The sequence below is a fragment of the Ruditapes philippinarum genome, unplaced genomic scaffold, assembly GCF_026571515.1.
Source record: "Ruditapes philippinarum isolate M1 unplaced genomic scaffold, ASM2657151v2 ctg260_1_1_1_1, whole genome shotgun sequence".
Taxonomy (NCBI): Eukaryota; Metazoa; Mollusca; class Bivalvia; order Venerida; family Veneridae; genus Ruditapes; species Ruditapes philippinarum.
In genome coordinates, this window is record NW_026861537.1 from 361068 (window position 1) to 383547 (window position 22480).

The 22480-nt window shown below is 31.5% G+C and overlaps 1 protein-coding gene across 4 annotated transcripts in view; it reads left to right on the forward strand.

Moving 5' to 3' along the window:
- LOC132715987 (lactadherin-like) overlaps positions 1-22480 on the forward strand; it is an 88779-nt gene that overhangs the window by 24179 nt on the left and 42120 nt on the right. The window contains exon 2 of one of the 4 annotated variants that reach the window (XM_060699111.1): positions 18324-18411. In XM_060699111.1, coding sequence (XP_060555094.1) covers positions 18327-18411 — 85 coding nt within the window. In that variant the 5' untranslated portion in view covers positions 18324-18326. Of the gene's footprint in view, positions 1-17695; positions 18412-22480 lie in introns of those variants that run through there. The other 3 variants (XM_060699113.1, XM_060699112.1, XM_060699114.1) reach the window with 3 other exon arrangements.

Here is a 22480-nt window from a genome sequence, read left to right on the forward strand (position 1 = left end):
AACCATGTCTCGGTATTATAAGGTCTTACGCAGATATTCATAACTGCGTCAGAGATAATTTAGAGAAATCATTTTATTGACCGAAAACGTTTGTGCCACCAAACTAGGCCAGAAAAAGTTTTCCAAGAACGAGTTAAAATTAAATTTAGCTTCATACAATTGAAAACAATACAAAATAGAGGACTAAAGGTTACTTTAATGATAAATTGACGCAAATTTTGTTTTAATAGATAAAATCGTCAATGACGTTCTTACTTAAATGCTGAATGTTTTTCATTAAAATGTTAACTTCTCTGACCATTAGAAATCATCAGAAACTTTCCTTTCACAAGCCGTACAACTGCGGCGTTTTCTTCGAAGCACATTTGACTTTCGTACAAGCCTAACCTGTATTTCCTGCACGGCACTGCCAGCAACTCGGCACACCGACTTCGTTGCTCAATGCCTATTTGAAAGCATGTAGCAACAATATAAGACATTTGGTTGTGGTTTTACAAACATGTTCGCGGGAAGCACCTGTGACTTTTACCTTAGCCTAATTTATTAGCTTTAGCTATTACAAAAGGGAAAAAAGACCTTCGACTTCCCAGCAAAAAAAGGTCTAAAAACTGATGTTTGAGTCATTTTGAGCCCACCTTTATTTCTCTGCAACTTTAAAAGCCATCATAGCGCTATCCCTTTTCAATTTGCATACAATATAGGATTTTATATCTTGTTTGCGCGATTTTTTTGCTGTGTTATGTACACAAATTGTATATGATAACATCAAAGCTATAATAGATGGTGCCTTTGTAATTTTTGTTATAAAATGCGGCATTAAAACCACGTAACGATACACGATGTCTTACATGTTAAACATTCTGCTGTTATCTTTGACAGCAAACAATCTTTTTCAATGGCAAGTAGAGCACTCTTTTCAGTGCTGGAATTTTTAGATTGAGTTTAGGACATTCTTTAAATATCATTAAAACGAAAAAAAACTGATAAAGGACATGGTGGAGTTGATGTTAAAACATATTTATGAAGATGTGGCCATAACTCACAACAAGGTTTAATTTGACACAGTCGACGTACAACAACCTGTTAAAATGTTCTGTTTATAGTAAGCCACAAGAAATGTTTTACATTATATGAAGTGAAATTTAGCGTGGTTTTATAGCTTTATTGTTGTTGTTTTTTCTTTGCTGAACAAATGTTTGTTTTCAGGAAGATGTTACACAATTTTTTTTTCTTTACAAAAAGTAACCATCTAAAATTTTGCACCGTATATTTTGAATATACTGCATGAGCTAAAGGCACTCATTAAGGTGTATAGATTTGTCCTACAAGTTTCCAATTGCATACAATCTAAAATTCTTGTTTTCAAATATCTGTAATCCGCAAGCCGTTGATTTGTTTAAATAAGAAAAGTGTCTTTCAGAATGTTTATAAAATGTATATATGAAAAAGCCAATTGAATTTTTTTCTTCCTCCTTTCGATTCGTATAAACATAAAAGTATATACATAATGAGAAGTAAGCACTGCTCTACTTTGAACTTCGAGAAATATATAAAAACCTGATAAAATTGGGGAAAATAAAAAGAATTTTCCTCTCTTAAAACAGCGCAAGGTGAAACGGCATTGTTATCAAGTCTAGAAGACCTTGAATAATTTATATGCACACCGGGTCATAATATTTCATGATGCAATCAACATTCACACTTGAAATATCTTAATGACATGATACGCGGTGTCATTTAATCTGCACGTTGTGAAGAAAGGCAACTTGAGTATTCTAAAGAAGTATTGTTGAAGGGAAAGCCTTCACACTAGCACCAGAAGAAAACTGAAGTGTTTGTGCTGACTAGGTTAAACAGACATAGATAATATACACTATAAATGCTCCGTAATAATAAATGAACAATAAATATTACGAGAAAATATTTGATTTAGTGGGGGACGTTGTAGGTAATAAATCGTTATCATACGCCTGTATTTTCTGTATAACTTTTAAAGCAATTTTAAATATTGATAGAACGAGAGACGTAAAATTTGATGGTTCATCGTAAACTAGTGTGTTCTTATTAATAAAATTTAAGTGTAAAATGTATCATTTTCTTTATCGCTGTTTACACTGTCATAAAAGTTGGTATTTTCTAAATAGATTTTCTATCATTACTAACATGCAAATGCTGATTGTAAATTTTGATGTTAACTTAAAAGATGTCATAGCAAAAAAGGGGGGAAATATTTGCTTGGAAAGTGTAGGTTCTGTTGGTAGTTTTCACTCCGGATCACGGCAGTGAGCCACATTGAATTAACTAGAGCACAGTTCAGCCTCTGCATCGTTCCTGGAAGGCTGTCAAGCAGTTTATCAGTATAAGTTGCCACCACTTTCTCAAGGAGCTGAAACGTCTGTACATGCCAGAGCAAAGGTACAGAGCGAATGACCGTAGAAAATATCACAACAAAAGTGACCTGTACTGTCCCGAAATCTAACCAGGGACGCCCGATTCACACACAACGCTCTGCCTATTGAGCTAATCGAATGGCATTGTGCCTGGAAAGTAAAACGATATAACTATGATAATGTTCGATTCTGAAGCGAAAGGAATATTTAACAGCTAAATTGAATCAAATTTTGTAATAATTCACTTCGTTTTCTTTGGTTTTCGTGTTTAAACTGCTACACAAAATGATTGAATTATAAATATAAAACATTTATCAAGAAACAGTCCAAAATGTGACCCTTTGGACATAGGCATCATTTTGTCAGGGAAGTAAAATACCATTCAAACCTTCTTTTAAATATATTTGACGTGTCTATTTTATTGTAAATAAAAATCAACCTTTCTGAATATAAGGAAGTCACCTATAGCATTCCTGTACTATAGCAACCTTTTTATATCTTATTCGACATAATGATACATGTTCTCATCGTTTTGAATAATGCATGTTATTGGTAAACCTTTGAAATCATCATCACGAAACATTGTATATTATCTGTTTCGTTCTAGATTTTGAGGGTAGACGCGCGCGTGTCTTTCATTCCATGAATGAACTCGGTTTTTTACCATGCAAAGTATATTCTATGTCAACAAACACTTTTAAATCGGTTTGTAATGTTAATTTTAATTGCTCTATTAAGAAGCTATTATACTTCAGAATATAGAGAAGTTGAATGTATTTATAAATGCTCAAAGTGACGATGCATTTCTTTTTTCTAAAAGGGATGAGAATAATTACCGAACACAAAATCGACCTAGAAGAGTGAAAAGAAGTGATTTAGATATAGCACGCAAGAACGTTAAAACCAATAAAAAAAACCCTTCTATACAACGAACTATTTTGATAAATGCATTGAGCACATAACCGTGTCATTGCCTTAAAGTTCAGTTTATTTTTATGACAAAAAGCATTTAATGCTCTGTATTAACAAACATTTAAAGTTTATAAGAATACTCGTTATTAATACGGTGTATCAAAGAAAACACCACTTCTTCTCAACTGAAAAAAAAAACAACACATTGTTTCATTGTGAACTAGATAAAATAGTTTCTCTACCATACAAATTCTAAACAGTTTTTAAAGTTGGATAGATATTGTTACTTTACCATGAAATTTGCCAATAACCTTTCAAATCTTGTCTGAAAACATAAACAAATAAAACAAAGAATCATTTACGATTTCGTTGTTTAGTTACTAAGAACAATATTTTGTTGTATTGATGTTTACCAAAGTATCTTTTAACATGATGTATATAAAATATAAAAAATGTGGAATTTCAAGGTATTTAAATCGTTCACTGTGTACCATAGCAACAGTTTTTTTAAAACTTGAAAAACATTAATTTCAGACAATAATTTTTCGATCATTAAGAATCATCCACGTGTGTAATGATTGATAATTAGATATAGTCGGTAAACATAAAACAGTTTACAATGGTATATCAGAATTCAGAAGTTCAAATGTGAACGAAAAACTCATCTATCACACTAACAAGGTAGTATCTTGTAAACTTACTAATACATATCTGTTTAATTCATCACTATAAGTTGGTTTTTTTTTAAAGCTCTTTTTTAGTCATGTATAAAAAATACATAAATATTGACACGTTTGTTAGGGGAAAAAATGTGCGGTGTCATTGCGATGGAGGACGATACATGGACAGACTCATCTTGATAGATAGGTGACGAATTAAAATCGCATTTTTATGATGATGTAAGGTTTTTTTAAAAATACGAGAAAAATGTGTGATACTTTCAGATGCTATTAAAGATCATGTCTCGGCGATCACATTTCTAGAATATTTGAGAATCGACCATGTACAGTGCTCAATATTAGTTGAACTTAATTGAAGGAGGCAACTAGTAGACCGGATACTTTCAGATGCTATTAAAGATCTTGTTTCGGCGATCACATTTCTAGAATATTTGAGAATCGACCATGTACAATGCTCAATATTAGTTGAACTTCACCGAAGGAGGCAATTGGAAGACCGGAATGCAATTCGTATGTTTAGCTTTTACAATCACCGAACGTATTGATTTTATCTGTATAAATGTACGTTGTAAATAAGATATGGTCTATATATTTGTATTGTTTCAAACAATGAAATATGGAAAAAAAATGTATCAAAACCAGTAAAAGGACTTAAACAGACGGTAGGATTTAGAGGCACAACACCAATTAAAATTTATATGCACAAGCAGATCTTAATGTCTGAAGGCTGTTTCTTGAATTCATAAAACTTTATACAATGTACTAGATTTACAAGATGCATGAAAAGCAAATGAAAAGAGTTTTTAAATCTAGATTTAAAAAAGAGAGTTAATTTAAGGGACAGGCATCGGAAATGAGGTAATATCAGTCCTAATGGAAAATAATAAACAATTGTATAATGATTTTAGATAATGGTCATTAATAATGTTATATTTAAGTGATTAAGAAATCATTACGCGTGATGATATTCATTTAATTTGCTGCAATATGCGAAAGATATGTCACTTTACGATACAACCTGTTGCTGCTATATCCGAAAAGTATAACACTTTTAGTTATAGTCTTAACATATTGTATTATTTTACGACAAGTATTAGATATATGTAAAATGTCATACCACATTAATAGACAGTTTCTAATTTCATGACCATGTTTATATGCGTGCATACTTGCATATGCTTATACGAGGCATGAAATTACTCAAAACTTACTGATGTACCGTCGCTTAATGTTTATGGAATTCCTTTTACTGTATCAAAATTCAGTAGTAAATTCAGTAGTTTCTGTACTTGGAATAATTAAATGCATATGCGGTCAGTTGCCAAGATTTATATGCTTTTCTTCGTTATTGATACAAGCTTATTTGTCCTTTTCAAATCACGGAACCATCAGAAATATGCCAAATACTGACATACATATTATACATGTATGACCTTGACATTCCCAAGTATGGGATGAAGAAAACTTTTAACCTTATTGTTGTAAGGAAACTATTTAATATATAAAGGTGAATACACGGTTATGATATGCCAGTATGGCTTGGAGGCAGGTTTTTGTTGTCCACTGTGTTACATTTACAAGTATATTTATATTTAAATCACTTTCAATTCTATTTTCTTCATTTTTATTATTTTTATTTTATCACATTTCAACTCATTTATCTATCATTTAACCAATGACATCTTTTACGCTGTAGTGTACTTTAAATAATAACAACTATCTGGACTGAAAAAAAATAGTTCTTTAGTTCTATTTTGGGTCAATTTACATATAGACAATCAGCTACAAGTAACAAAAGATATTTTATATCATTCTTTAAAAAAAAATTCTCTTCCACTTTGAAGCACAGTGTTTTTTGCTTTAAAGTGGATTGGTCTAAAATGGGCACATTTTCCATAAGTTTTTCAAATACTGATAAAAACAATAGAAATGTATTACTCTGACATTCTTATACAACATTGCTTGACAAACTTATGTTTTTTGTGATTTAGTATTAACATTCATTTGATGATATCATAATAATAATATCTTGTTTGGGCATAGGTCATTTTATTATCTACTATATACGTAAATATATGGGCTAAAAATTTCTACATATAATTTCTGTTTTATGTCTGATACTACATACCTTCCATCACATCATAGACCAATTCACTTTAAAGTTATGGTTAATTTTCATAAAACATATGTAAAAGTTTATGTATATATAAATCTACATTATGCATTATTTATTCCACAAAAAATGTTTTAGTAGGTAAACTGCTTATCTGTTTCAAAGGAGAGAAGCATAAAAATATGAATTCCTGTTGAGTAAAGCAGACGTCAATTTGGTGAAGGTTTAAATTCATTACCATACCCGTACGAGTGTGCGTTCTGGTTCCACGCTCTCCTATACATACCCGCCTTATTACTTCCTAGCAGAAAATCGAATGAATAAGAAATAAAACTACAGGGCTATGGTTTAATTAAATTAAAAACGGGAAACCGTGTGAGGCTGGTTCTCCAGACTGAAAAAGGTTCAACGACTGGTGAAATATTAGTGCAAAGATTTAAGATTTCAATGAGCTATAAAGTTTATCTGCTGTCATTCGTTTCAATGAAAAGATAGAAAAGACGAACATATTAACATAAGTGAATAATTATACGTATACAAAAAATGAATACACCGGGTAAGTTTAGATAACGTTTGTATATTAAGTAGTTTGAAGTTATAACTTTCAGTATTTTGTAAACAGATTTCGAACTCGTCAATGGCAACTTTTCGGTACTTTCCGTCACATTTCGGGATAAGGTAGTAGCAACGAGGTGTTCCGAATGAATAGCTTGTGCTTTAAGTGATACACATATAAAAAAAATCATCTCACAATGAAATATCAACATCGTCAATGTCATCTATACTGTACCATCTCCATTAAGCGTATAACATACTCAATCATAAGGTGGTGCAAATGTTGCTCTTCTAAAACATTTCGTATATTTTCACTCAGAAATCATATGATCAAAGCCTTGTTGCGCAACAATGCGCAAGATTATGGCACGCTTGTTTTAATTTTTTTAGAGGATGATACACAATCTGTAAAATTTTATACCATCATAAAAGTTCAAATGACTTATTAACCGTCACGTGACATAAACAATGATATAGCAGGTTTTGATTTATCTTGTCAGAGGCGTTGAAATAGAATATCTACAAAAAAGGTGTTAAAGAATGCGATAAATTACAGAAATAGAATATTTCAATTTTAATGTTTACCGAAAATTAGTAATAGTTTCGACAAGGGTACCACCTATATGCGAAATATTTATTTTTGGATGCCATGTTTACATTGTCTTGGCGCGTGTTTTGGGCGTTAACCGATTTTCACGACGTAATATCGAATCAGTTTTAAAAAATATTAAACTTTAATCAAAGTTCTGTCATTTAGGCGACAGTCAAGACAAAACCTACGCATTTTGCTTTGAAAAATCTAAAAAAATGCATACAAGCGTCTGGTGGTAAAAAAGCTAAACGATTTGATAGGGTTTTTAAAGTATTTAATTAGTAATTAAGGCATGTATTTAATTAGTAATTAAACAATAAACAATCATACGCCCACACACGTAGTGTATTTACTCGGCTGTAATGGCTATTAAACATTTTACATGGAAAGCTAACATTCGATTGTGATAATAATAGATCGCTTTCTATATATATTTTGTCATTTTTTTCTCCATCGATTAAGCTATATATCAGTCTCTCGCGTATTATGCATTAAGCTAAATTAAAGTGTGCATGTCAAGGAAACAGAATGTCATTAAAAGATGAAACTTTGTTTATTTTACATACACCCCGCCCCTCCCAAAAAAATCAGAGAAAACAAAAAAGCTATTTAAAAAATATAATAAAAAAACAAAAAAAACAAATCGCACCTCCGAAAAAAACCCGACCCCCAAAAACAATAACAACGACAACGACACAAAACAACACAATAACAAAAAACAACACAATGCCACCAAAAACAACAACAAAAAACAACACAACAACCAGAAAGAAAAACAAAATAAACATCACTTCTCCCCCAAACTCCATCCCCCAAATCCCCCTCCCCCCAAAAAGATGTATGCTCGAATTCATGTATGATCGAGTTTTATGTTTACTCGAATTTATATATTAGTCCTATTGAAAATCATGTTGTTCTGCTAAATGATTGATACTGACGAAGAGATACATATTATTGTTTGTCTAACTGTACTGGACAACAAGAAGTAGATGAAGGTTGAAACAATTTTGTCGGACATAAAGTACACAACAGTGACCTTGCAGTGTTCTCATCACATGACTTGCAAATTTGACCAATCAACCACATCAAAACAAGACCGTCACTATCTTAGTAGTCCAATTTCTCCTTATAATAAATTTAAGTACTATTTCTCCCAGCACCACCTCGCCGTTACCATTGACCATAATCACCCCATGCAGTTTTATTGTACCTATGTTTTTTCATTTCAGTTGACCAGCTTTGTGCGGTGTCCATTATACTGAAAAAATCGGTCTAATTTTACAATTTTGCTGTCAAATTTAAACCGCTCTAAATTATAGGTAATTGCTATTGTAGATTTAGTGCCCTCAAGACATACAATAAGAAACACCAAAGTATAGGATAGGCTCTAGTGGTAGTGGTGAATGACCTTATCTTGTCACTTTTGTAATACATACTTAAATAAACTCTCATATAAAATGGTCGTTTTAAATTTCAGTTCAATGAATCCCTTTCGATATAATTTTGAAATGTTCATGATGATTCTAGAAATGGTGTAATTATTAAAAGATCTTGTACAGTGAGTAAGTCATGAGTCAAAACTCATATGAAATAGAAAGCTAATGCCCCCAACAGACTCCTATAGTCCTGTAAGGTATTTTATTCAATGCCATAGTTCAATAATTTGATAACATTTTCTGATTAAGCGAGAAATATTTCCTTTTTTTTACATATGTCAGTTTTACTTACATTTTTGAGTAACATGTCGGGATAGTTGTACAACTTTACTGTAAATGATGGGTTACTTAAAACTTAACGACCATCATTTATAAGGTCACTCACTATACACTATTTATCGCTACGTTGTAAGTTTTGACCATTTCCCATAACAGAAAAAGCAAACGGCTTCAAAGTCAAGTCTTATAAATTTAATTCAGCATCAAATGCATCTTCCTTTTGATGAAATCAATTTTAATGCTGATCTTACTGATATAAAAATACATGATTTATTGTCCAAAATCTCACATACAAACTGTAACGGTTACCTTGTGTTCAAACTTGAATCACGTGTAATAAGCAAACTACTTGTAAATCATTAAAGCATTCGAGTAATCGTATGTTTATACTTGAATCATTTTATACAAACGCATGATTCCCATGAATCATTAAAAATGTGTTCATACTTGAATCACGCGTAATATGCAAACTACTTGTAAATCATTTACGAGTAGTCGTGTGTCTATACTTGAATCACTTGTATAAATGCATGATACTTGCGAATCCTAAACTTCTTAAGGAGTTTTGACAGAGGATGATAAATTGTTTTGCCGACCTCATGCCGTCTGAAATTACCTGCTATTGTAAGCGCAAGGAATGTAACTATCACATTTTCACGCTAATTTCATTATGTGAAATGACTTTGGAGTACTTCAAAACATCTTTTACTGGACATTGCCCCTTGGTGTTTATTTTCACATCGCCAGTAATCTTGCCTCCGTCTCATCTATCATTCACAAAATATAACTCGAGCGTCTTTATAATGTCAAGAAACACTTTCATATCATGTATTCAATATACCCTGTTGGATAAGAACCAACACACCGGCTAGTATAATTGCTACAAACATTTATTCACCTTGTACTTTTTGGACGTTTTGCTCGTGTGTATGGAGACAATCAGGTTATGGTTAAAAAATGTGGTCAGTCATCGTGCAGAAGTATTTTTATGCAGACGTAACATCATAGCAAATGTATGAAAATAACTAATATAGTTTAGTATATCAGAAGAAATGGCATAATATCACTCTCTTGTACATGACCATTGAAGTAGATTGATGAAATTCATAAAAAAACGTGAATGGGATATAGTTAAGCAACGTCATCAACAAACTTGACACAATCCCTCTCTTTCACCTGAATTTTTTCGTTATTTACAAAAAAAAATTACATAATATGAAAATGTATCATTTACGTTGCATATCAGTTATAACTGTAAAAACAATTTTACCCGCTACCGTGTGAAGTCCAGTTATGTTTATCTCACCTGTCATTACCTCTTTATTTTATGACCTGACCAGTTAATCATCATTATCATCTAGACACTTCGTGTTTGAAGTTGCTTTTGTTTTTCTTGTCCAACTGTCCATTTAGGCGATGCAAATTACAGTTTTTGCCAAAACATTACGGACACACAGACGTTTGTTTGAACAAGTATTTCAATATTCAATTCTAAATGTAAATTAGAATATAAATTATAGAATCATTAGAAAACACTTTATTGTCATCTACAGAGTATTTTACAGTGACTCCTGTGGCTTTAGGCTGACACAATTGCTCTGTTAAATGTACTTAAATGGATGTTTTGTTATTTGTATAAGGTGCTAAAATTATAAACACTCTTGAAATGTGAAATTCTCGAACTCAAAAATTCTAGAAAATTATGACGTCATCTCTTTTATTTACATCTAAAATATTAATCAAATATAGCTGTATAGTTGTTTAGCTTCTGCATAAGAATATAGGTATATGTTTCTTGTAATAAAAGTAAAGAATAACTTTCCATCAGTTTTCTATTAGCAGACATTAGTTATTTTGTGTGTTATTTATTATTTACTTTGTCTCAATTCTGAATTTTAAGGGTTTGTTTTTTTTGTAAATAATGTATCAAGATATAATTTACAGAAATGTACAAAACCTCTTTAAAACGCCAATATTTGATAAAGTGACTACTGCCAAGATTTTGCCTAAAATCAGGACTATTATATTTAGAGTTATATTTATGTAGAAAGAAAGCATCATTTTGTCCTGACAACCTATAACTTATTGATACATCAATGTCTTGATTGTCAACAGGTAAATAGAAAAAAAATACCGGACCTTTTGTTATTAATATATTTATATCATATTAAAACAAGTGTGGTGTAATAGATGACACTGTCCACTGTCAACAATTACACCTAGAGGTGTTAAGTACTCGTTAGTTTTTTACTTATAAATCATTGACCTCTACCTTAATTGCCCATCTGTCAATCAAGGAGCATCATATACCTCAAGTAGAATACTTGTGACAGTTGAAATTTACGAGGTTTACGTATATTTGACAGACTCGGTTTCAAATGATATAGAAAGAAATGCAAATATATGTCTTCACGCCTCGGACTGACCGTGACTATGGTTAATGTCTTAGAACAGGTGTCCACCAGGGCGATACTGTCCGTCCCTACTCATTTAACCTGGGCGTTGATTGTTGGTCAGTGCAACTGATGTCTGTAGTGTTGTATTTGCACTTTAAATGCTTTTGTAACACCTTGGTTATTGATACTTGAAATGAGAGTTATAAAAAAGTATTGTTGTGATGCATTTTTATTTTCCGAGAATATTGAAATTTTCTTATCACTCAGCCTCGTCAGGTTTATCCAATACAAAATTCAGAAGACATAAATGAATGAGGCCATTTTTTGCTGCACTTTTGGATTATAAATTAGAGTGCTTAATCTTTTCAAATGTAGTATGGATATTTTTTGTTGCAATGAATAGCTTTTGCTTCCCGGCTGCAGCAGAAATAATCATAAATTTGCACTAAAAACAAACCTGCACAGAATAGAAGTTTACGCACTCTAATTAATCTTGCCTAACTTCTGTTATTCTTTAAGTAAATAGATTGATAACTGTGTTATGGAATTTTAATTAGTGGAAAGCTGTTATACCAAAAAATATGAATTTTCATCCTTCCGAGAAATTATGATTTATGAAGAAAACTTCTTTTTTTGCGTTGAATGTTTTTGGAGAAGGAATATAGGAATACAGGCTGAATAATGAAAACATAGTTATACCACTTAGTTAGTTGTCTTCTTTATTCAAATATTATTAGGGGGTAAACTAAACTAATGGGAGAAAGTTATCATAGATAAATTATGAATGAAAACAAACAAACGCGTGAAGGTCATATCCCCCTAACTTCCGCTATTGCTTACACTCGGCAAATTTTGTTTTATGAAGAGGTTATTATAAAATATTACATACAGCTGTGTTCAATTGGCCCAACTACTCGATGTGGAGCGTCTATTAATGTTTTTGTTTTTAGAACTTCTTACATTTTTATGACGTAAGATATATCTTAGATCCAAAATATAATGGTTCCATCAATAAAAGTCGTAGATAAATGAAGAACTTTTTATTTACCCTGTTTTTTATTTAAACAAAACATAACATGTTTCTGTACCGAAGATCACAAATTCTCAGATTTGCTAGTTCTGCGAAATTCCGCAAAATGGCTATTTTGTAACTGAGCCGAATATGAAATATATTTTAATTTTATTAAATCTCAGTAAAAAAGTGGTTCTGTTTATTTACAGAAAGTAACTCCTATTTCTTTTCGACATGGTCATTCGAAAAGATATGTTGAAATAGGACATCGCAAATTTTACCAAAAAGTTTTAAAACATTTGTTCTCGAACATCTGTATTTCTCATCAGCGAACTTAGGTTATTTCCCCCATGTGCTTTAAAGTTAATCGAGTAATCTGACTTGGAAAATATATCTTATTTTCGGAAGAAAGTATTAAAAGTATTGTCAGTGATTTACAATGGTATCATGTGGTAAGCAGACGTGGATCTACCGCTGATTCTAAATTATAGAGAAAATAAACCACATGTTTCGATGAAATAAAAATGAGCATTTATGCGAAATAAAGTTGCGCTTGTGTTATTTGTTGCGTGTTCGGCAAAATTGGTTAACAGTTAAGGGGAAACGTTATATACAAGTTCTTCAAGTAACAAAAATGGATATTGCTACAGTAAAATAATGAACATTATTGTTTTACTGTACAGGATTTTTGAAACTTTATTGAGAATTTTTTTCTGCATACAAAAGATTTATTGAGCTAGTATGTTGCTAAACTTAGCAATGTTCAATTTTTCTAAAACACTTGACGTTTTATAAAGTCCTTTATCAATAAAGAAAAGAAGTCATCGTCTTTGTGACGCAATAAAGGCAACTAAAAGAAGTGCAAACAAACAATTAAATTGTTCCGTATAGAAATTAAGGATGCAATATATCATTTATATACATACAGAAATAAAGGCTGAAGAATAATGTCACTATTTTGTGACCCAGTCACGTTCACTCGGACCCCCGTTATGTTCTACCGTAACATATATATACATCATGTTTAACATACAATGACAGCATTTGTTCCCGATGTATTGTCTTGTCCAGATTCTTTGAAAATGTAGATTTTTTAACAATAATAGATTGTGATGTTGTTTGCAATTTAAGTGAGGTTCGAACATTTTATGTTCAGTGGCTAGTTTGAGATATATAAGCTAAAACAATATGATTGGTTGATTTTGACACAGGATAGTGTATTGTTCAAGTAGATGAAAAATAAACTGTCGTGGAATGGCAGCTAAACCATCGGTGTAAAAATAGGGTTGCTGTGAATTTCTTGAAAAAAATATGTTTGAACATTGTAATAGTATTGAGATTGATACTAGAACTTTTAAGGCTTGACATCGTCTAGCAGGCGGTGATATAAGTAGATAAGTAGATAATATACAATGCTACAATGAATAGACCCAATCTTACGACAGCAAACCTCCTTCAAGTCCACTCATCGTACTAATATTTATTTACGAAGGACCATAAACACATATAAATTCCACTCCAGATATTTATGTATACTTGTTCAGTAAATCTTTGGTCAATATATCAATGCAGTATATAATCCTTGTTAATACAAAATAACGTGTACTAGATGGTCAAACTGACCCAGCCTGGTTTTATGGAAGGATTAGGATAGGACTTTGTTATACATTAAAATATATACACATAGACACAGGATAAAATATATAAGTATTAAAACATAAATACTGAATTTTAATCTTCTAAGATTCTACGTCATTATATATACCTTTTTTACATATAACTTTACCGGCAAACTGGTGCATATCGTGCGGTATTTTCCATGAGTTGCAATATTTTGCTATTTAGCCATTTAACAGAATTAAAGAGAGTATAATGGATACAAGCCAGCAAGTTATTGTAAATGTACCCGATATTAAGATTGTTGGTGCTGTGTAACGAAGGCTTTCTTTTTTATATCTTCTAGCATCATTGTTTGATTATATGTTGAAAAAGATGAGCATTCTATATAAGAAACTGCAAGTATTCAGCTGTTATCGATTGGTTGTGAAGATGATTTTAATTTATAACTGCTTTGTGGAATAACCCTGGCGTATTATATACGTATTCACAAAAAAAACTTCTACTTATTGCGAAAATCAGCGCAACTGGCTTGGGTATAAAAATAAGTTAAACTGCCTTGAATTATTACTTGACATAATAAAACTGCATTAATGCAGAATAACGAGAACTTAAAGATGAAATTTTAAAAGATTAAATGTGCACATAATATCATAGAATTAAATGAAAGACGTATGGTTTAGACTTTAATGGGCTTACAATATGAACTAGTTATACTAAAATAACTTAGAATAATTATTTTGAAAATATTTAATGTGTTGCACGTGTTATTATGTTGTTAATAAGTTGGCAATATACACGAGGGACTAACCAATGAAGTCTTCAAAATGAAAACAATTTAGAAGAGGGAGGGTAGTGAGCAATTTTGGTTGTTTAAGAGTTAAGTTCTTACATTTCAGTATATATATCTGACAATATGCATGCCTCACTGTATTCGTATTAAAGATTGTCTCATTACGTCATGTATATCATGAAATGAGTGCAAAATAAAGAAATAAGAACATAAAAGACAAAACATTTATCTGTCTGTTCAAGCACTTTTTTGTTCTATTTAAATCTTGCACAAAACCAACTTTTCGTAAAAATGAAACTAAATTTGTGACTATATTTGCAGTTATTGGAAAAAAAAAGAATCTGTCCATTGTATGGTTTTGCAGCATGATAACCACAATAATGTGCGAACAGTTTTACATTGTACATGTACTTTAAATATACATGAAAATACTGATTCAATTGTTACTTCTTTTAACATGGGGTTATAACTGGTAAAAGTGTTTTCTAGTCATCGGTCACTATCTTAGCTTTCACAATTGTGGAGACGTTGTTAAAAGCACGTAGAGAACATGCCAGTAACCATCTTCTGTCCAATAAGATTTTGTTCCTCTAATCCATTCTTATATATTTATTATTACATTGTATTCATTTTGATATATTAATTATATATATCAAAATAAAGTACACGTAACATACTAAACACCATCTTGCGTATAGGTGAATAGTAACTATAGTATTTGTTAAAAAATCAATGGTTTAAACATATGTAGCTATAGTTTAGGTTGCATAAATATGATTATGATACAGTCACTGACTAGCCTTCTGGAGAATCTTAATCAATTTTTATTTGATAAATTAGAGGTTCATTACAATAAAACCATAACTTCTTCTTTGAGTTTGTTTAGTTACGACTGTATGGAGATGATCGCTAACTGATCATAAAGTTTATAGACCGTAAAGACCTTGAATTTCATCTTAATTCATAAGATATTTTTTGTGCTTTTGCGTTTCATTCTTATTTTTGCTGAATGGAATAACGAACCCAAAGATCGTATTTGTGAACAAGGCGAAACACAAAAAACCCAAACGAGAAATTTAGGGAGAAGAAATTTTAATGATAGTGATGCGATTTTATCTTAATGATATAGTGTTACCTAAGTTGCACTTAAAATTTAATTAAATGAGGTTGAATGCACGCAGTTAAAAACATGCCTGAGTGACAGGTATTTGCTGATCAGTGCGTTTTTTAAAAGTTTTTGTCGTGTTCTTTCTCAAAGTTAAACTTCACTGAAGTTTCATTTTACTTTAATAAAAATGTAAACGGAATAAAAATGTGCAATAAGAAATGGCAGATGATAAAGTTCGAGCATTGTTTTTTACATAATGGCAGGCTTTCTTTTCTAAAATAAGGTCAAACCTAGTTTTTTATGCACCAACGTTTCGTTTTCACTGTAATGTAGTTTTTGAAACCTGAAATAAGGTCTAACAAAGTGTTTTCTGCAGCCTCGTATTCGCTGTTAGTTACAGAGTTAAAAGTACTTATTCATATTATTTGCACCATTTTGGTTTATGTCGTTAATCAATGGCTCAACAAAAAAACATTATTTATCCGGTATTTTAACTTCATCTACGGGGGAAGTGGTTCCATGTGGATATTTCTACCATTATTAACACTTAACATGCGTAATTTATATAACGGAATTGCCTATTTTAAATTTGGAACAGTCCATTCAAAGTCTAGGGAATTTCAATGTCAAAATACAAAGTGTGTGATACCAACAGTACATCGCCTCGTTTTGACTCAAAGCCTAATCACTGTTGGTTCCATAAAGACATGAGAGTGAATATGGGAAAACCACCGACAGTCAGTTAAGCTGATTTAAGATTTACTATGAAGAAAATGTCGTTTGATTGCTAAATATCTGCAGCTCTAGTAGTATAAAGTGGACAATTCAGAAATCAATATTCACGATATTAATGGTTAATGCAGGCTGGACGACGGTCATTTACATCTGACCCATGTGATGACCAATTCAGATGGATACCAAATGGCTGCGGTATACTAATATATTCGAACTAAAATCATAAAAATCCGATCACATAGAATTAACTGCTATCAGACATTCTGAGAGACTAACATTTTCACATCCGCTTAGCAAGTCTTAGCGTAAGCGGCCATAGATGAAGCCTGTCAGCTTCAACCGGCAGACCAACATGAGCTTCCGGCTCTCTCTGACTTTTGACAGGTGTAAGCTGCTCGACTTTACACTCTTTTTCTTGAATTCCCTGAAATAAATAGTGGACAGGTCCACTTTCAGAGCGTAATAAGACTATGAGAAAAGGTAAGGAGTGGTCAGTCAGTGATAGGCTGCTGACGATATATACACGGTATTTTATGCCAAACGAAAATGAGAGATACTTTTTGCAATGATACGTTCATGCTGTAAAAATGATAACGGACGGCGACTTTTGTTATTAGTTATCTTTATATCAAAGCAAATTAAACTGATTGTATGGTAAATGAATATGTCAACAAATCAGTTAGTTGTTTGATTAGCATAATAAAACAAATATGTGATAGCATAACATCAAAGTTTGTTCAGATAACGATTAGATGAACGGTCATTACACATGTTTCAAAAATACATAGGAAGTGTTGCTTTATGTAGGAAGTGTTGCTTTTTTTCGTATACTTTGTGTTGAAAAAACTCGTACTGTTAAACATTTTAAAATATAACAAGCATAAAATATAAAAAATCGACTGTGACAATATTCAGCGCGCGCAATGAAATGCATCAGACGAAAGAGTATCTGGTTCCCGCTTCTCGATTGTCAAAATTCATGCGGCGTTGAACGCGAGTTTAAAATGTAAAGAGTCTATCTGGAGCCGGGATCCATAACAATTTTATTTTTGTAAAGTACGAATATAGACCGTATACAGGTAACACTTTGCCTGTAACACTCCAATAGCATTATACTGTGCGCAGGAGATATATATTTTTGGTTCTTTAATACACGGCGCTATACATTGTAGATTAGGATAATTCCTTCGCTCTGTCAAGATTATAAAACCGGATTAAAGATTAATCTATGTATCTGATAAAATCAAACGAAATTTCCTTTTTCGTTTTAATGAAATATCGTTATATGATCGCTTGATAAAACGAATAACGTTCGATTTTAGGATATTAAGCAAACAGAAGTTTTGAGAGTCGCGCGTGAGTGTCGTGGGATACTATTGAAGACTATTTCAAACCGGCTGTGTGTTTTTGTTCGTTTCGGATTAGCGTAGACTTCATTTGGAATTATATCAAAACAAAAAAGAAAAATATTTAATGAAGAAAAATATTACTATGTAGATATATTTGACATGTAGGTGTCCAAAAAGGAAACGTTTTTGACGATGTGAAACCATATATTATTATAGCAACAGCAGACAAAATAGAACAAAGTTGATATATTTTAAGCACTCGTTTTTTGGAGTTATATAAATTCTGTGTTAATTATTTGGATTATTTATAAAAAAATTGGATTTACTCAGTAACTGTGGATTTTAATAAATTACAGAGGATGACCCAAAAGATGATCTTGACAAGCGTGCTCGCAGTTTTGGGATTGTGCACGTGCGCACGAGCAATAGCTGGTGGGTACTCATGTATGTATGCCTGCGTTTTTGTTTCTAACCGTTTTTACTTATATAGTGTTTGTTTCAAATAACCCAAATAAAAAGAAACTGCTTAAACTCCGAGAATCTAGTTTCGGATTGAAAATGAAATCCATTTTATTTAAAAAAAATATTTTAAATGTGTCTAAAACTCTTAAAAAGGGGAAATTACATCAAGTTTGAAATGATTCTCCAATGAAAGTAAATTTTCTTTAGTTTCGCTATAAATCAAAAGTATTTTAACTTTAGTCTAATGCATAAAGTGTTTATGAAAATGTCTCGGAGCTTAATTATGTTTAGGACAGGGCATTTTGTACATGTATTTTGTGTTGTTGTATTGCTCGAAGCTCACAAAGAAGCCAACGCTCGCTTTAAATTACATTTTTATAGCTTTGTTTTAAATGTTGAAGACTTAATTACGTGCGTTGCATTTAAACGTACGAATTTGAGACGTACGTTTGTAGAAAAGTTGCCCCTTAAGCGGGGAATTTATGCGCGTATAAATGGGTTTTAAAAATCCTGCAATATAATTTTAATGTGCTCATCTCTTTTTAGTGAGCGGACACGGGGTATAAAGCACAGATACACTGATGAATTTTATAATGCAAAACTATTTTATATTTCCATATAAACGATCATTTTCAAATATTCAAAATCTCGGTATCTACAAAATCATGTGAAAATATTTTGAACATGTGTTTTTGTTGGTTAAATTTCCCTTAAATAGTTTTTTTTCGTTTTTATAGTTCAAAACTTTATGAAACTCTGTACACGCCTTGTATGGGAATTTTAACATTTTGAAAATGGTTTTCTCTCTCTCACGTAACTTATCATTTCACGGTAAAAATTAAGACGATAGATAGCCACCTACGCTTAGAGCATTGTTTCAAAGGTTGAACATATCTAACGTAATAAAGAGTAATTCTGGTATGCAATAAACGAAAATCTTAAAAATTGCAAAAAGCAAATATTTAGATAAAACTGCTGAAAACTGGTATAGAATTTTATTTGAGGACATTTGAAATATGCTCGACGTTTTCCATCTAAAACGGGTTTACATTTTTTTTATTTTAAACGGCTCGATCTCTTTTATTTGTATTTTCGACATTAAATATCTGAAATTACAATAGTAAACATGATTTTTTCGATATGATTTCATGGAGTTTATAATTTCAAAGCCTTGAGACAATAATTATTACCCTATATATAATGAAACCATGATTGTATTTCTGCCCATAACGTCGTTTGAATATAGATTAATCTACATTACACGAGTAAATTTATTCATTAACACTCACGTGCAATTTTGAAATTCAGGTAAATCAATATTTAATTTATTTGTATAAATGTTAGGTCATTACCAGGCATGTACTTTTCATCCGCTATCATGAAAAAAAAATTGAGAAGGGCTTTAGAATTTTTTTATCAAACAAGAGCTATTCAGCGAGAATTAACTAATAAAAAGATTTGATTGTATTTCAGTGGGCTGTAGATACGTACATAAGAGTAACTGTTTAAACATTGTAAAATCAGTGTAAATACCAGAGGGGTATTCAAATAATTCAACATCCAAAATGTCTAGGCCTTTAATTAAACTGTCCCAAATTATTGCTTTTAAAGTGAAGGGTTACAATTGATTTATTTTCAAAAATATTTCGAAAAGTTGAAGCAACAGGTTAATCGAGTAAAGAGTATAAAATATTCGTTTTATTTGTCCCCAACGAACTACATCAAATATTTCACACACATCTCCTAAGTAATATTCTAATTTCCTGTATTTGTTTTATTATAGAAAATCTACTCCATGTTAAAGTTTTTTTTAAATTTATTTTTGTGTGGTAAAACATTTTTAGGCTACACAATACTATCGGCAGTAACAAAAAAGTAGGCGTCAGTGTACTAAATGTGATGTGAATCTTTGATAAAGATGTGTTCACATTTTTCGTATCTATTTATCAGCTTTTATCTTTACATAAGGTTGTTATTGTCTATTAAATTTTGTTTTGATGTTTTGCTCGCTAGCTATAAATCTATTTACCGTTAAACAAACTTTAACAGCATTGACAAAGATAAAAAACTTTATAACTTGAAGTTAATTTATTTTCATTCGTTTTTTTATCAAGCTGAAGAAAAATAATATAAAACTATAAAAAAAATTGAATCGAAAGAATGCTTTAATCTAGTATGAAGACATTATAGCTTTATAATTCATACATTTTGTATTCAGTATAACTCAATATTAACCGGAAGTGCATTTCTTTGCTGTTTTACTTAAATACATGTATATTACCTGCATGTATTGTCTACCAGAATTACACTGCGTAATGTTATCTTTTAAAGTGGTGACGGATGCATGAAAACTGTTGTGATATACATGTATTCTGGAAACATATTGTTATCGAAATGTTGTTTTTTAACAAGTTTTGCGTTGATGTGAGTTGTGCACGACAGATTTACAGTAGATGCACGTGTGCATTTATTTAGAACGACGGAGACACCTGTTTGTCATCGTTTTGACAAGTTTCTGTCGACATGAATCGTGTATGTAACTAGTGAATGGAAGAATTTACTAATATTTTCAGATTAAAGCTCTTCAGAACCAGTGTAAAAATCTTATTTTCGACGTAGTTTATTTCTTTAAAAAAAATCTTCTTTCGTCATGCCAGCAGACTGCTTTGATGTTTACATTCAGGTCAGGAAAATGTCGTTTGGTATATTTTTAAAAGAAGCGATGCAGAAGTATAATTTGCATGCTTTGTTCGACCTTGACATTTCTGAACTTGTGTAGCCGTCGGCAAAGGTATGATGACAGTTCTAAACTCTTCCTTGTTTTAGATAAACGCTTCTTCCAAATTATAACTGAAGTACGTAACATGCCAACACGTTAAATTTTACGAGACGAAAATTGATATGTAATTGAATAAACCGCAAGCCACAAAATAAATCAAAACGGTGCAAAAATAAGCTTCGAAAAGGAAAAAAATCGTGTGACAAATGTAAATGAGCAAGTGTATATAGTAATGTTTAATTACCAAGTGCAAAAAATTGTTAAAAAAGTGTAGTTGTTTTCATTAAGTGGGGGTTAGGGAGTTATTCCATTGAAAAAGCTAGTACTATTTTTACGATACTATCTCGATCATTCCGCCAGCGAGAATTCCTCTATCAGCATTTCCTATCCACTGATCTTTTTAGTTTAGTCAATTAGTTATTTAAGTGAATGAAAACTCCGTGTGAATGTTGTTTTAACCCGATGCTAAAGATTGCGTGACATTGGTACCACGCCCTGTGGTCGGAAAGAACATCTCTAGTGTCTATAACCTGCAGATTTTGTGGCATGGACCTCACAATATTCAGGGTATAAACGAATCAACCTTTTTTGTCATGATGTGCTATTCTCACGCAATGCACTGTTGAGATTTTTGAGGGGAAATGCAAAATTTAATTAGAATGAAACGCGAGATTTATTATTCACGCTCAAAAAAGTGTATTTAAAGTCGGCAATTGTCTGGGGGGAGATATTTAAAGTTTTAAATGTTATTTTTTTTCTCTCATGAATTATTTAATTATTCCGGAAAGAATCTGAAATAAGGAGATAAGTCATATTGCACTCATATTTCCTTTTATAGTTCCGTTTACTTATATCGCACTATTTCAAAGACTGTATTGTGCTCACGATTTCTGACATTTATTTGTAAGTGTCGTCTGCTATTTGTCTCTCTCAGCAACAACTATACAACTTGCATGCAATACTTCTAATCAAACCGAGTATCACTTGTTTATTTTTGATCATTCTACGTATGCGAGTATTTCAAATTACATGTCGTCTGCTTTAAACGTCAATATAAATTTTACGACAGCATTGTGCCATGAAGGAGTTTCAGATTGAAATAATTATTCAATTTATTGACAAAATTTGATATCTATGCAAAATAAACTATTTGCAGTACTTGTTTACCTTTTGTTAAGTACATATTTGTGGAAGGAACTTGATTCTTCATTGTGCCAAATGTGGAATTGTATAGTTAATCGAGTATTTAACAGGTCGAAATTAAACAGATGC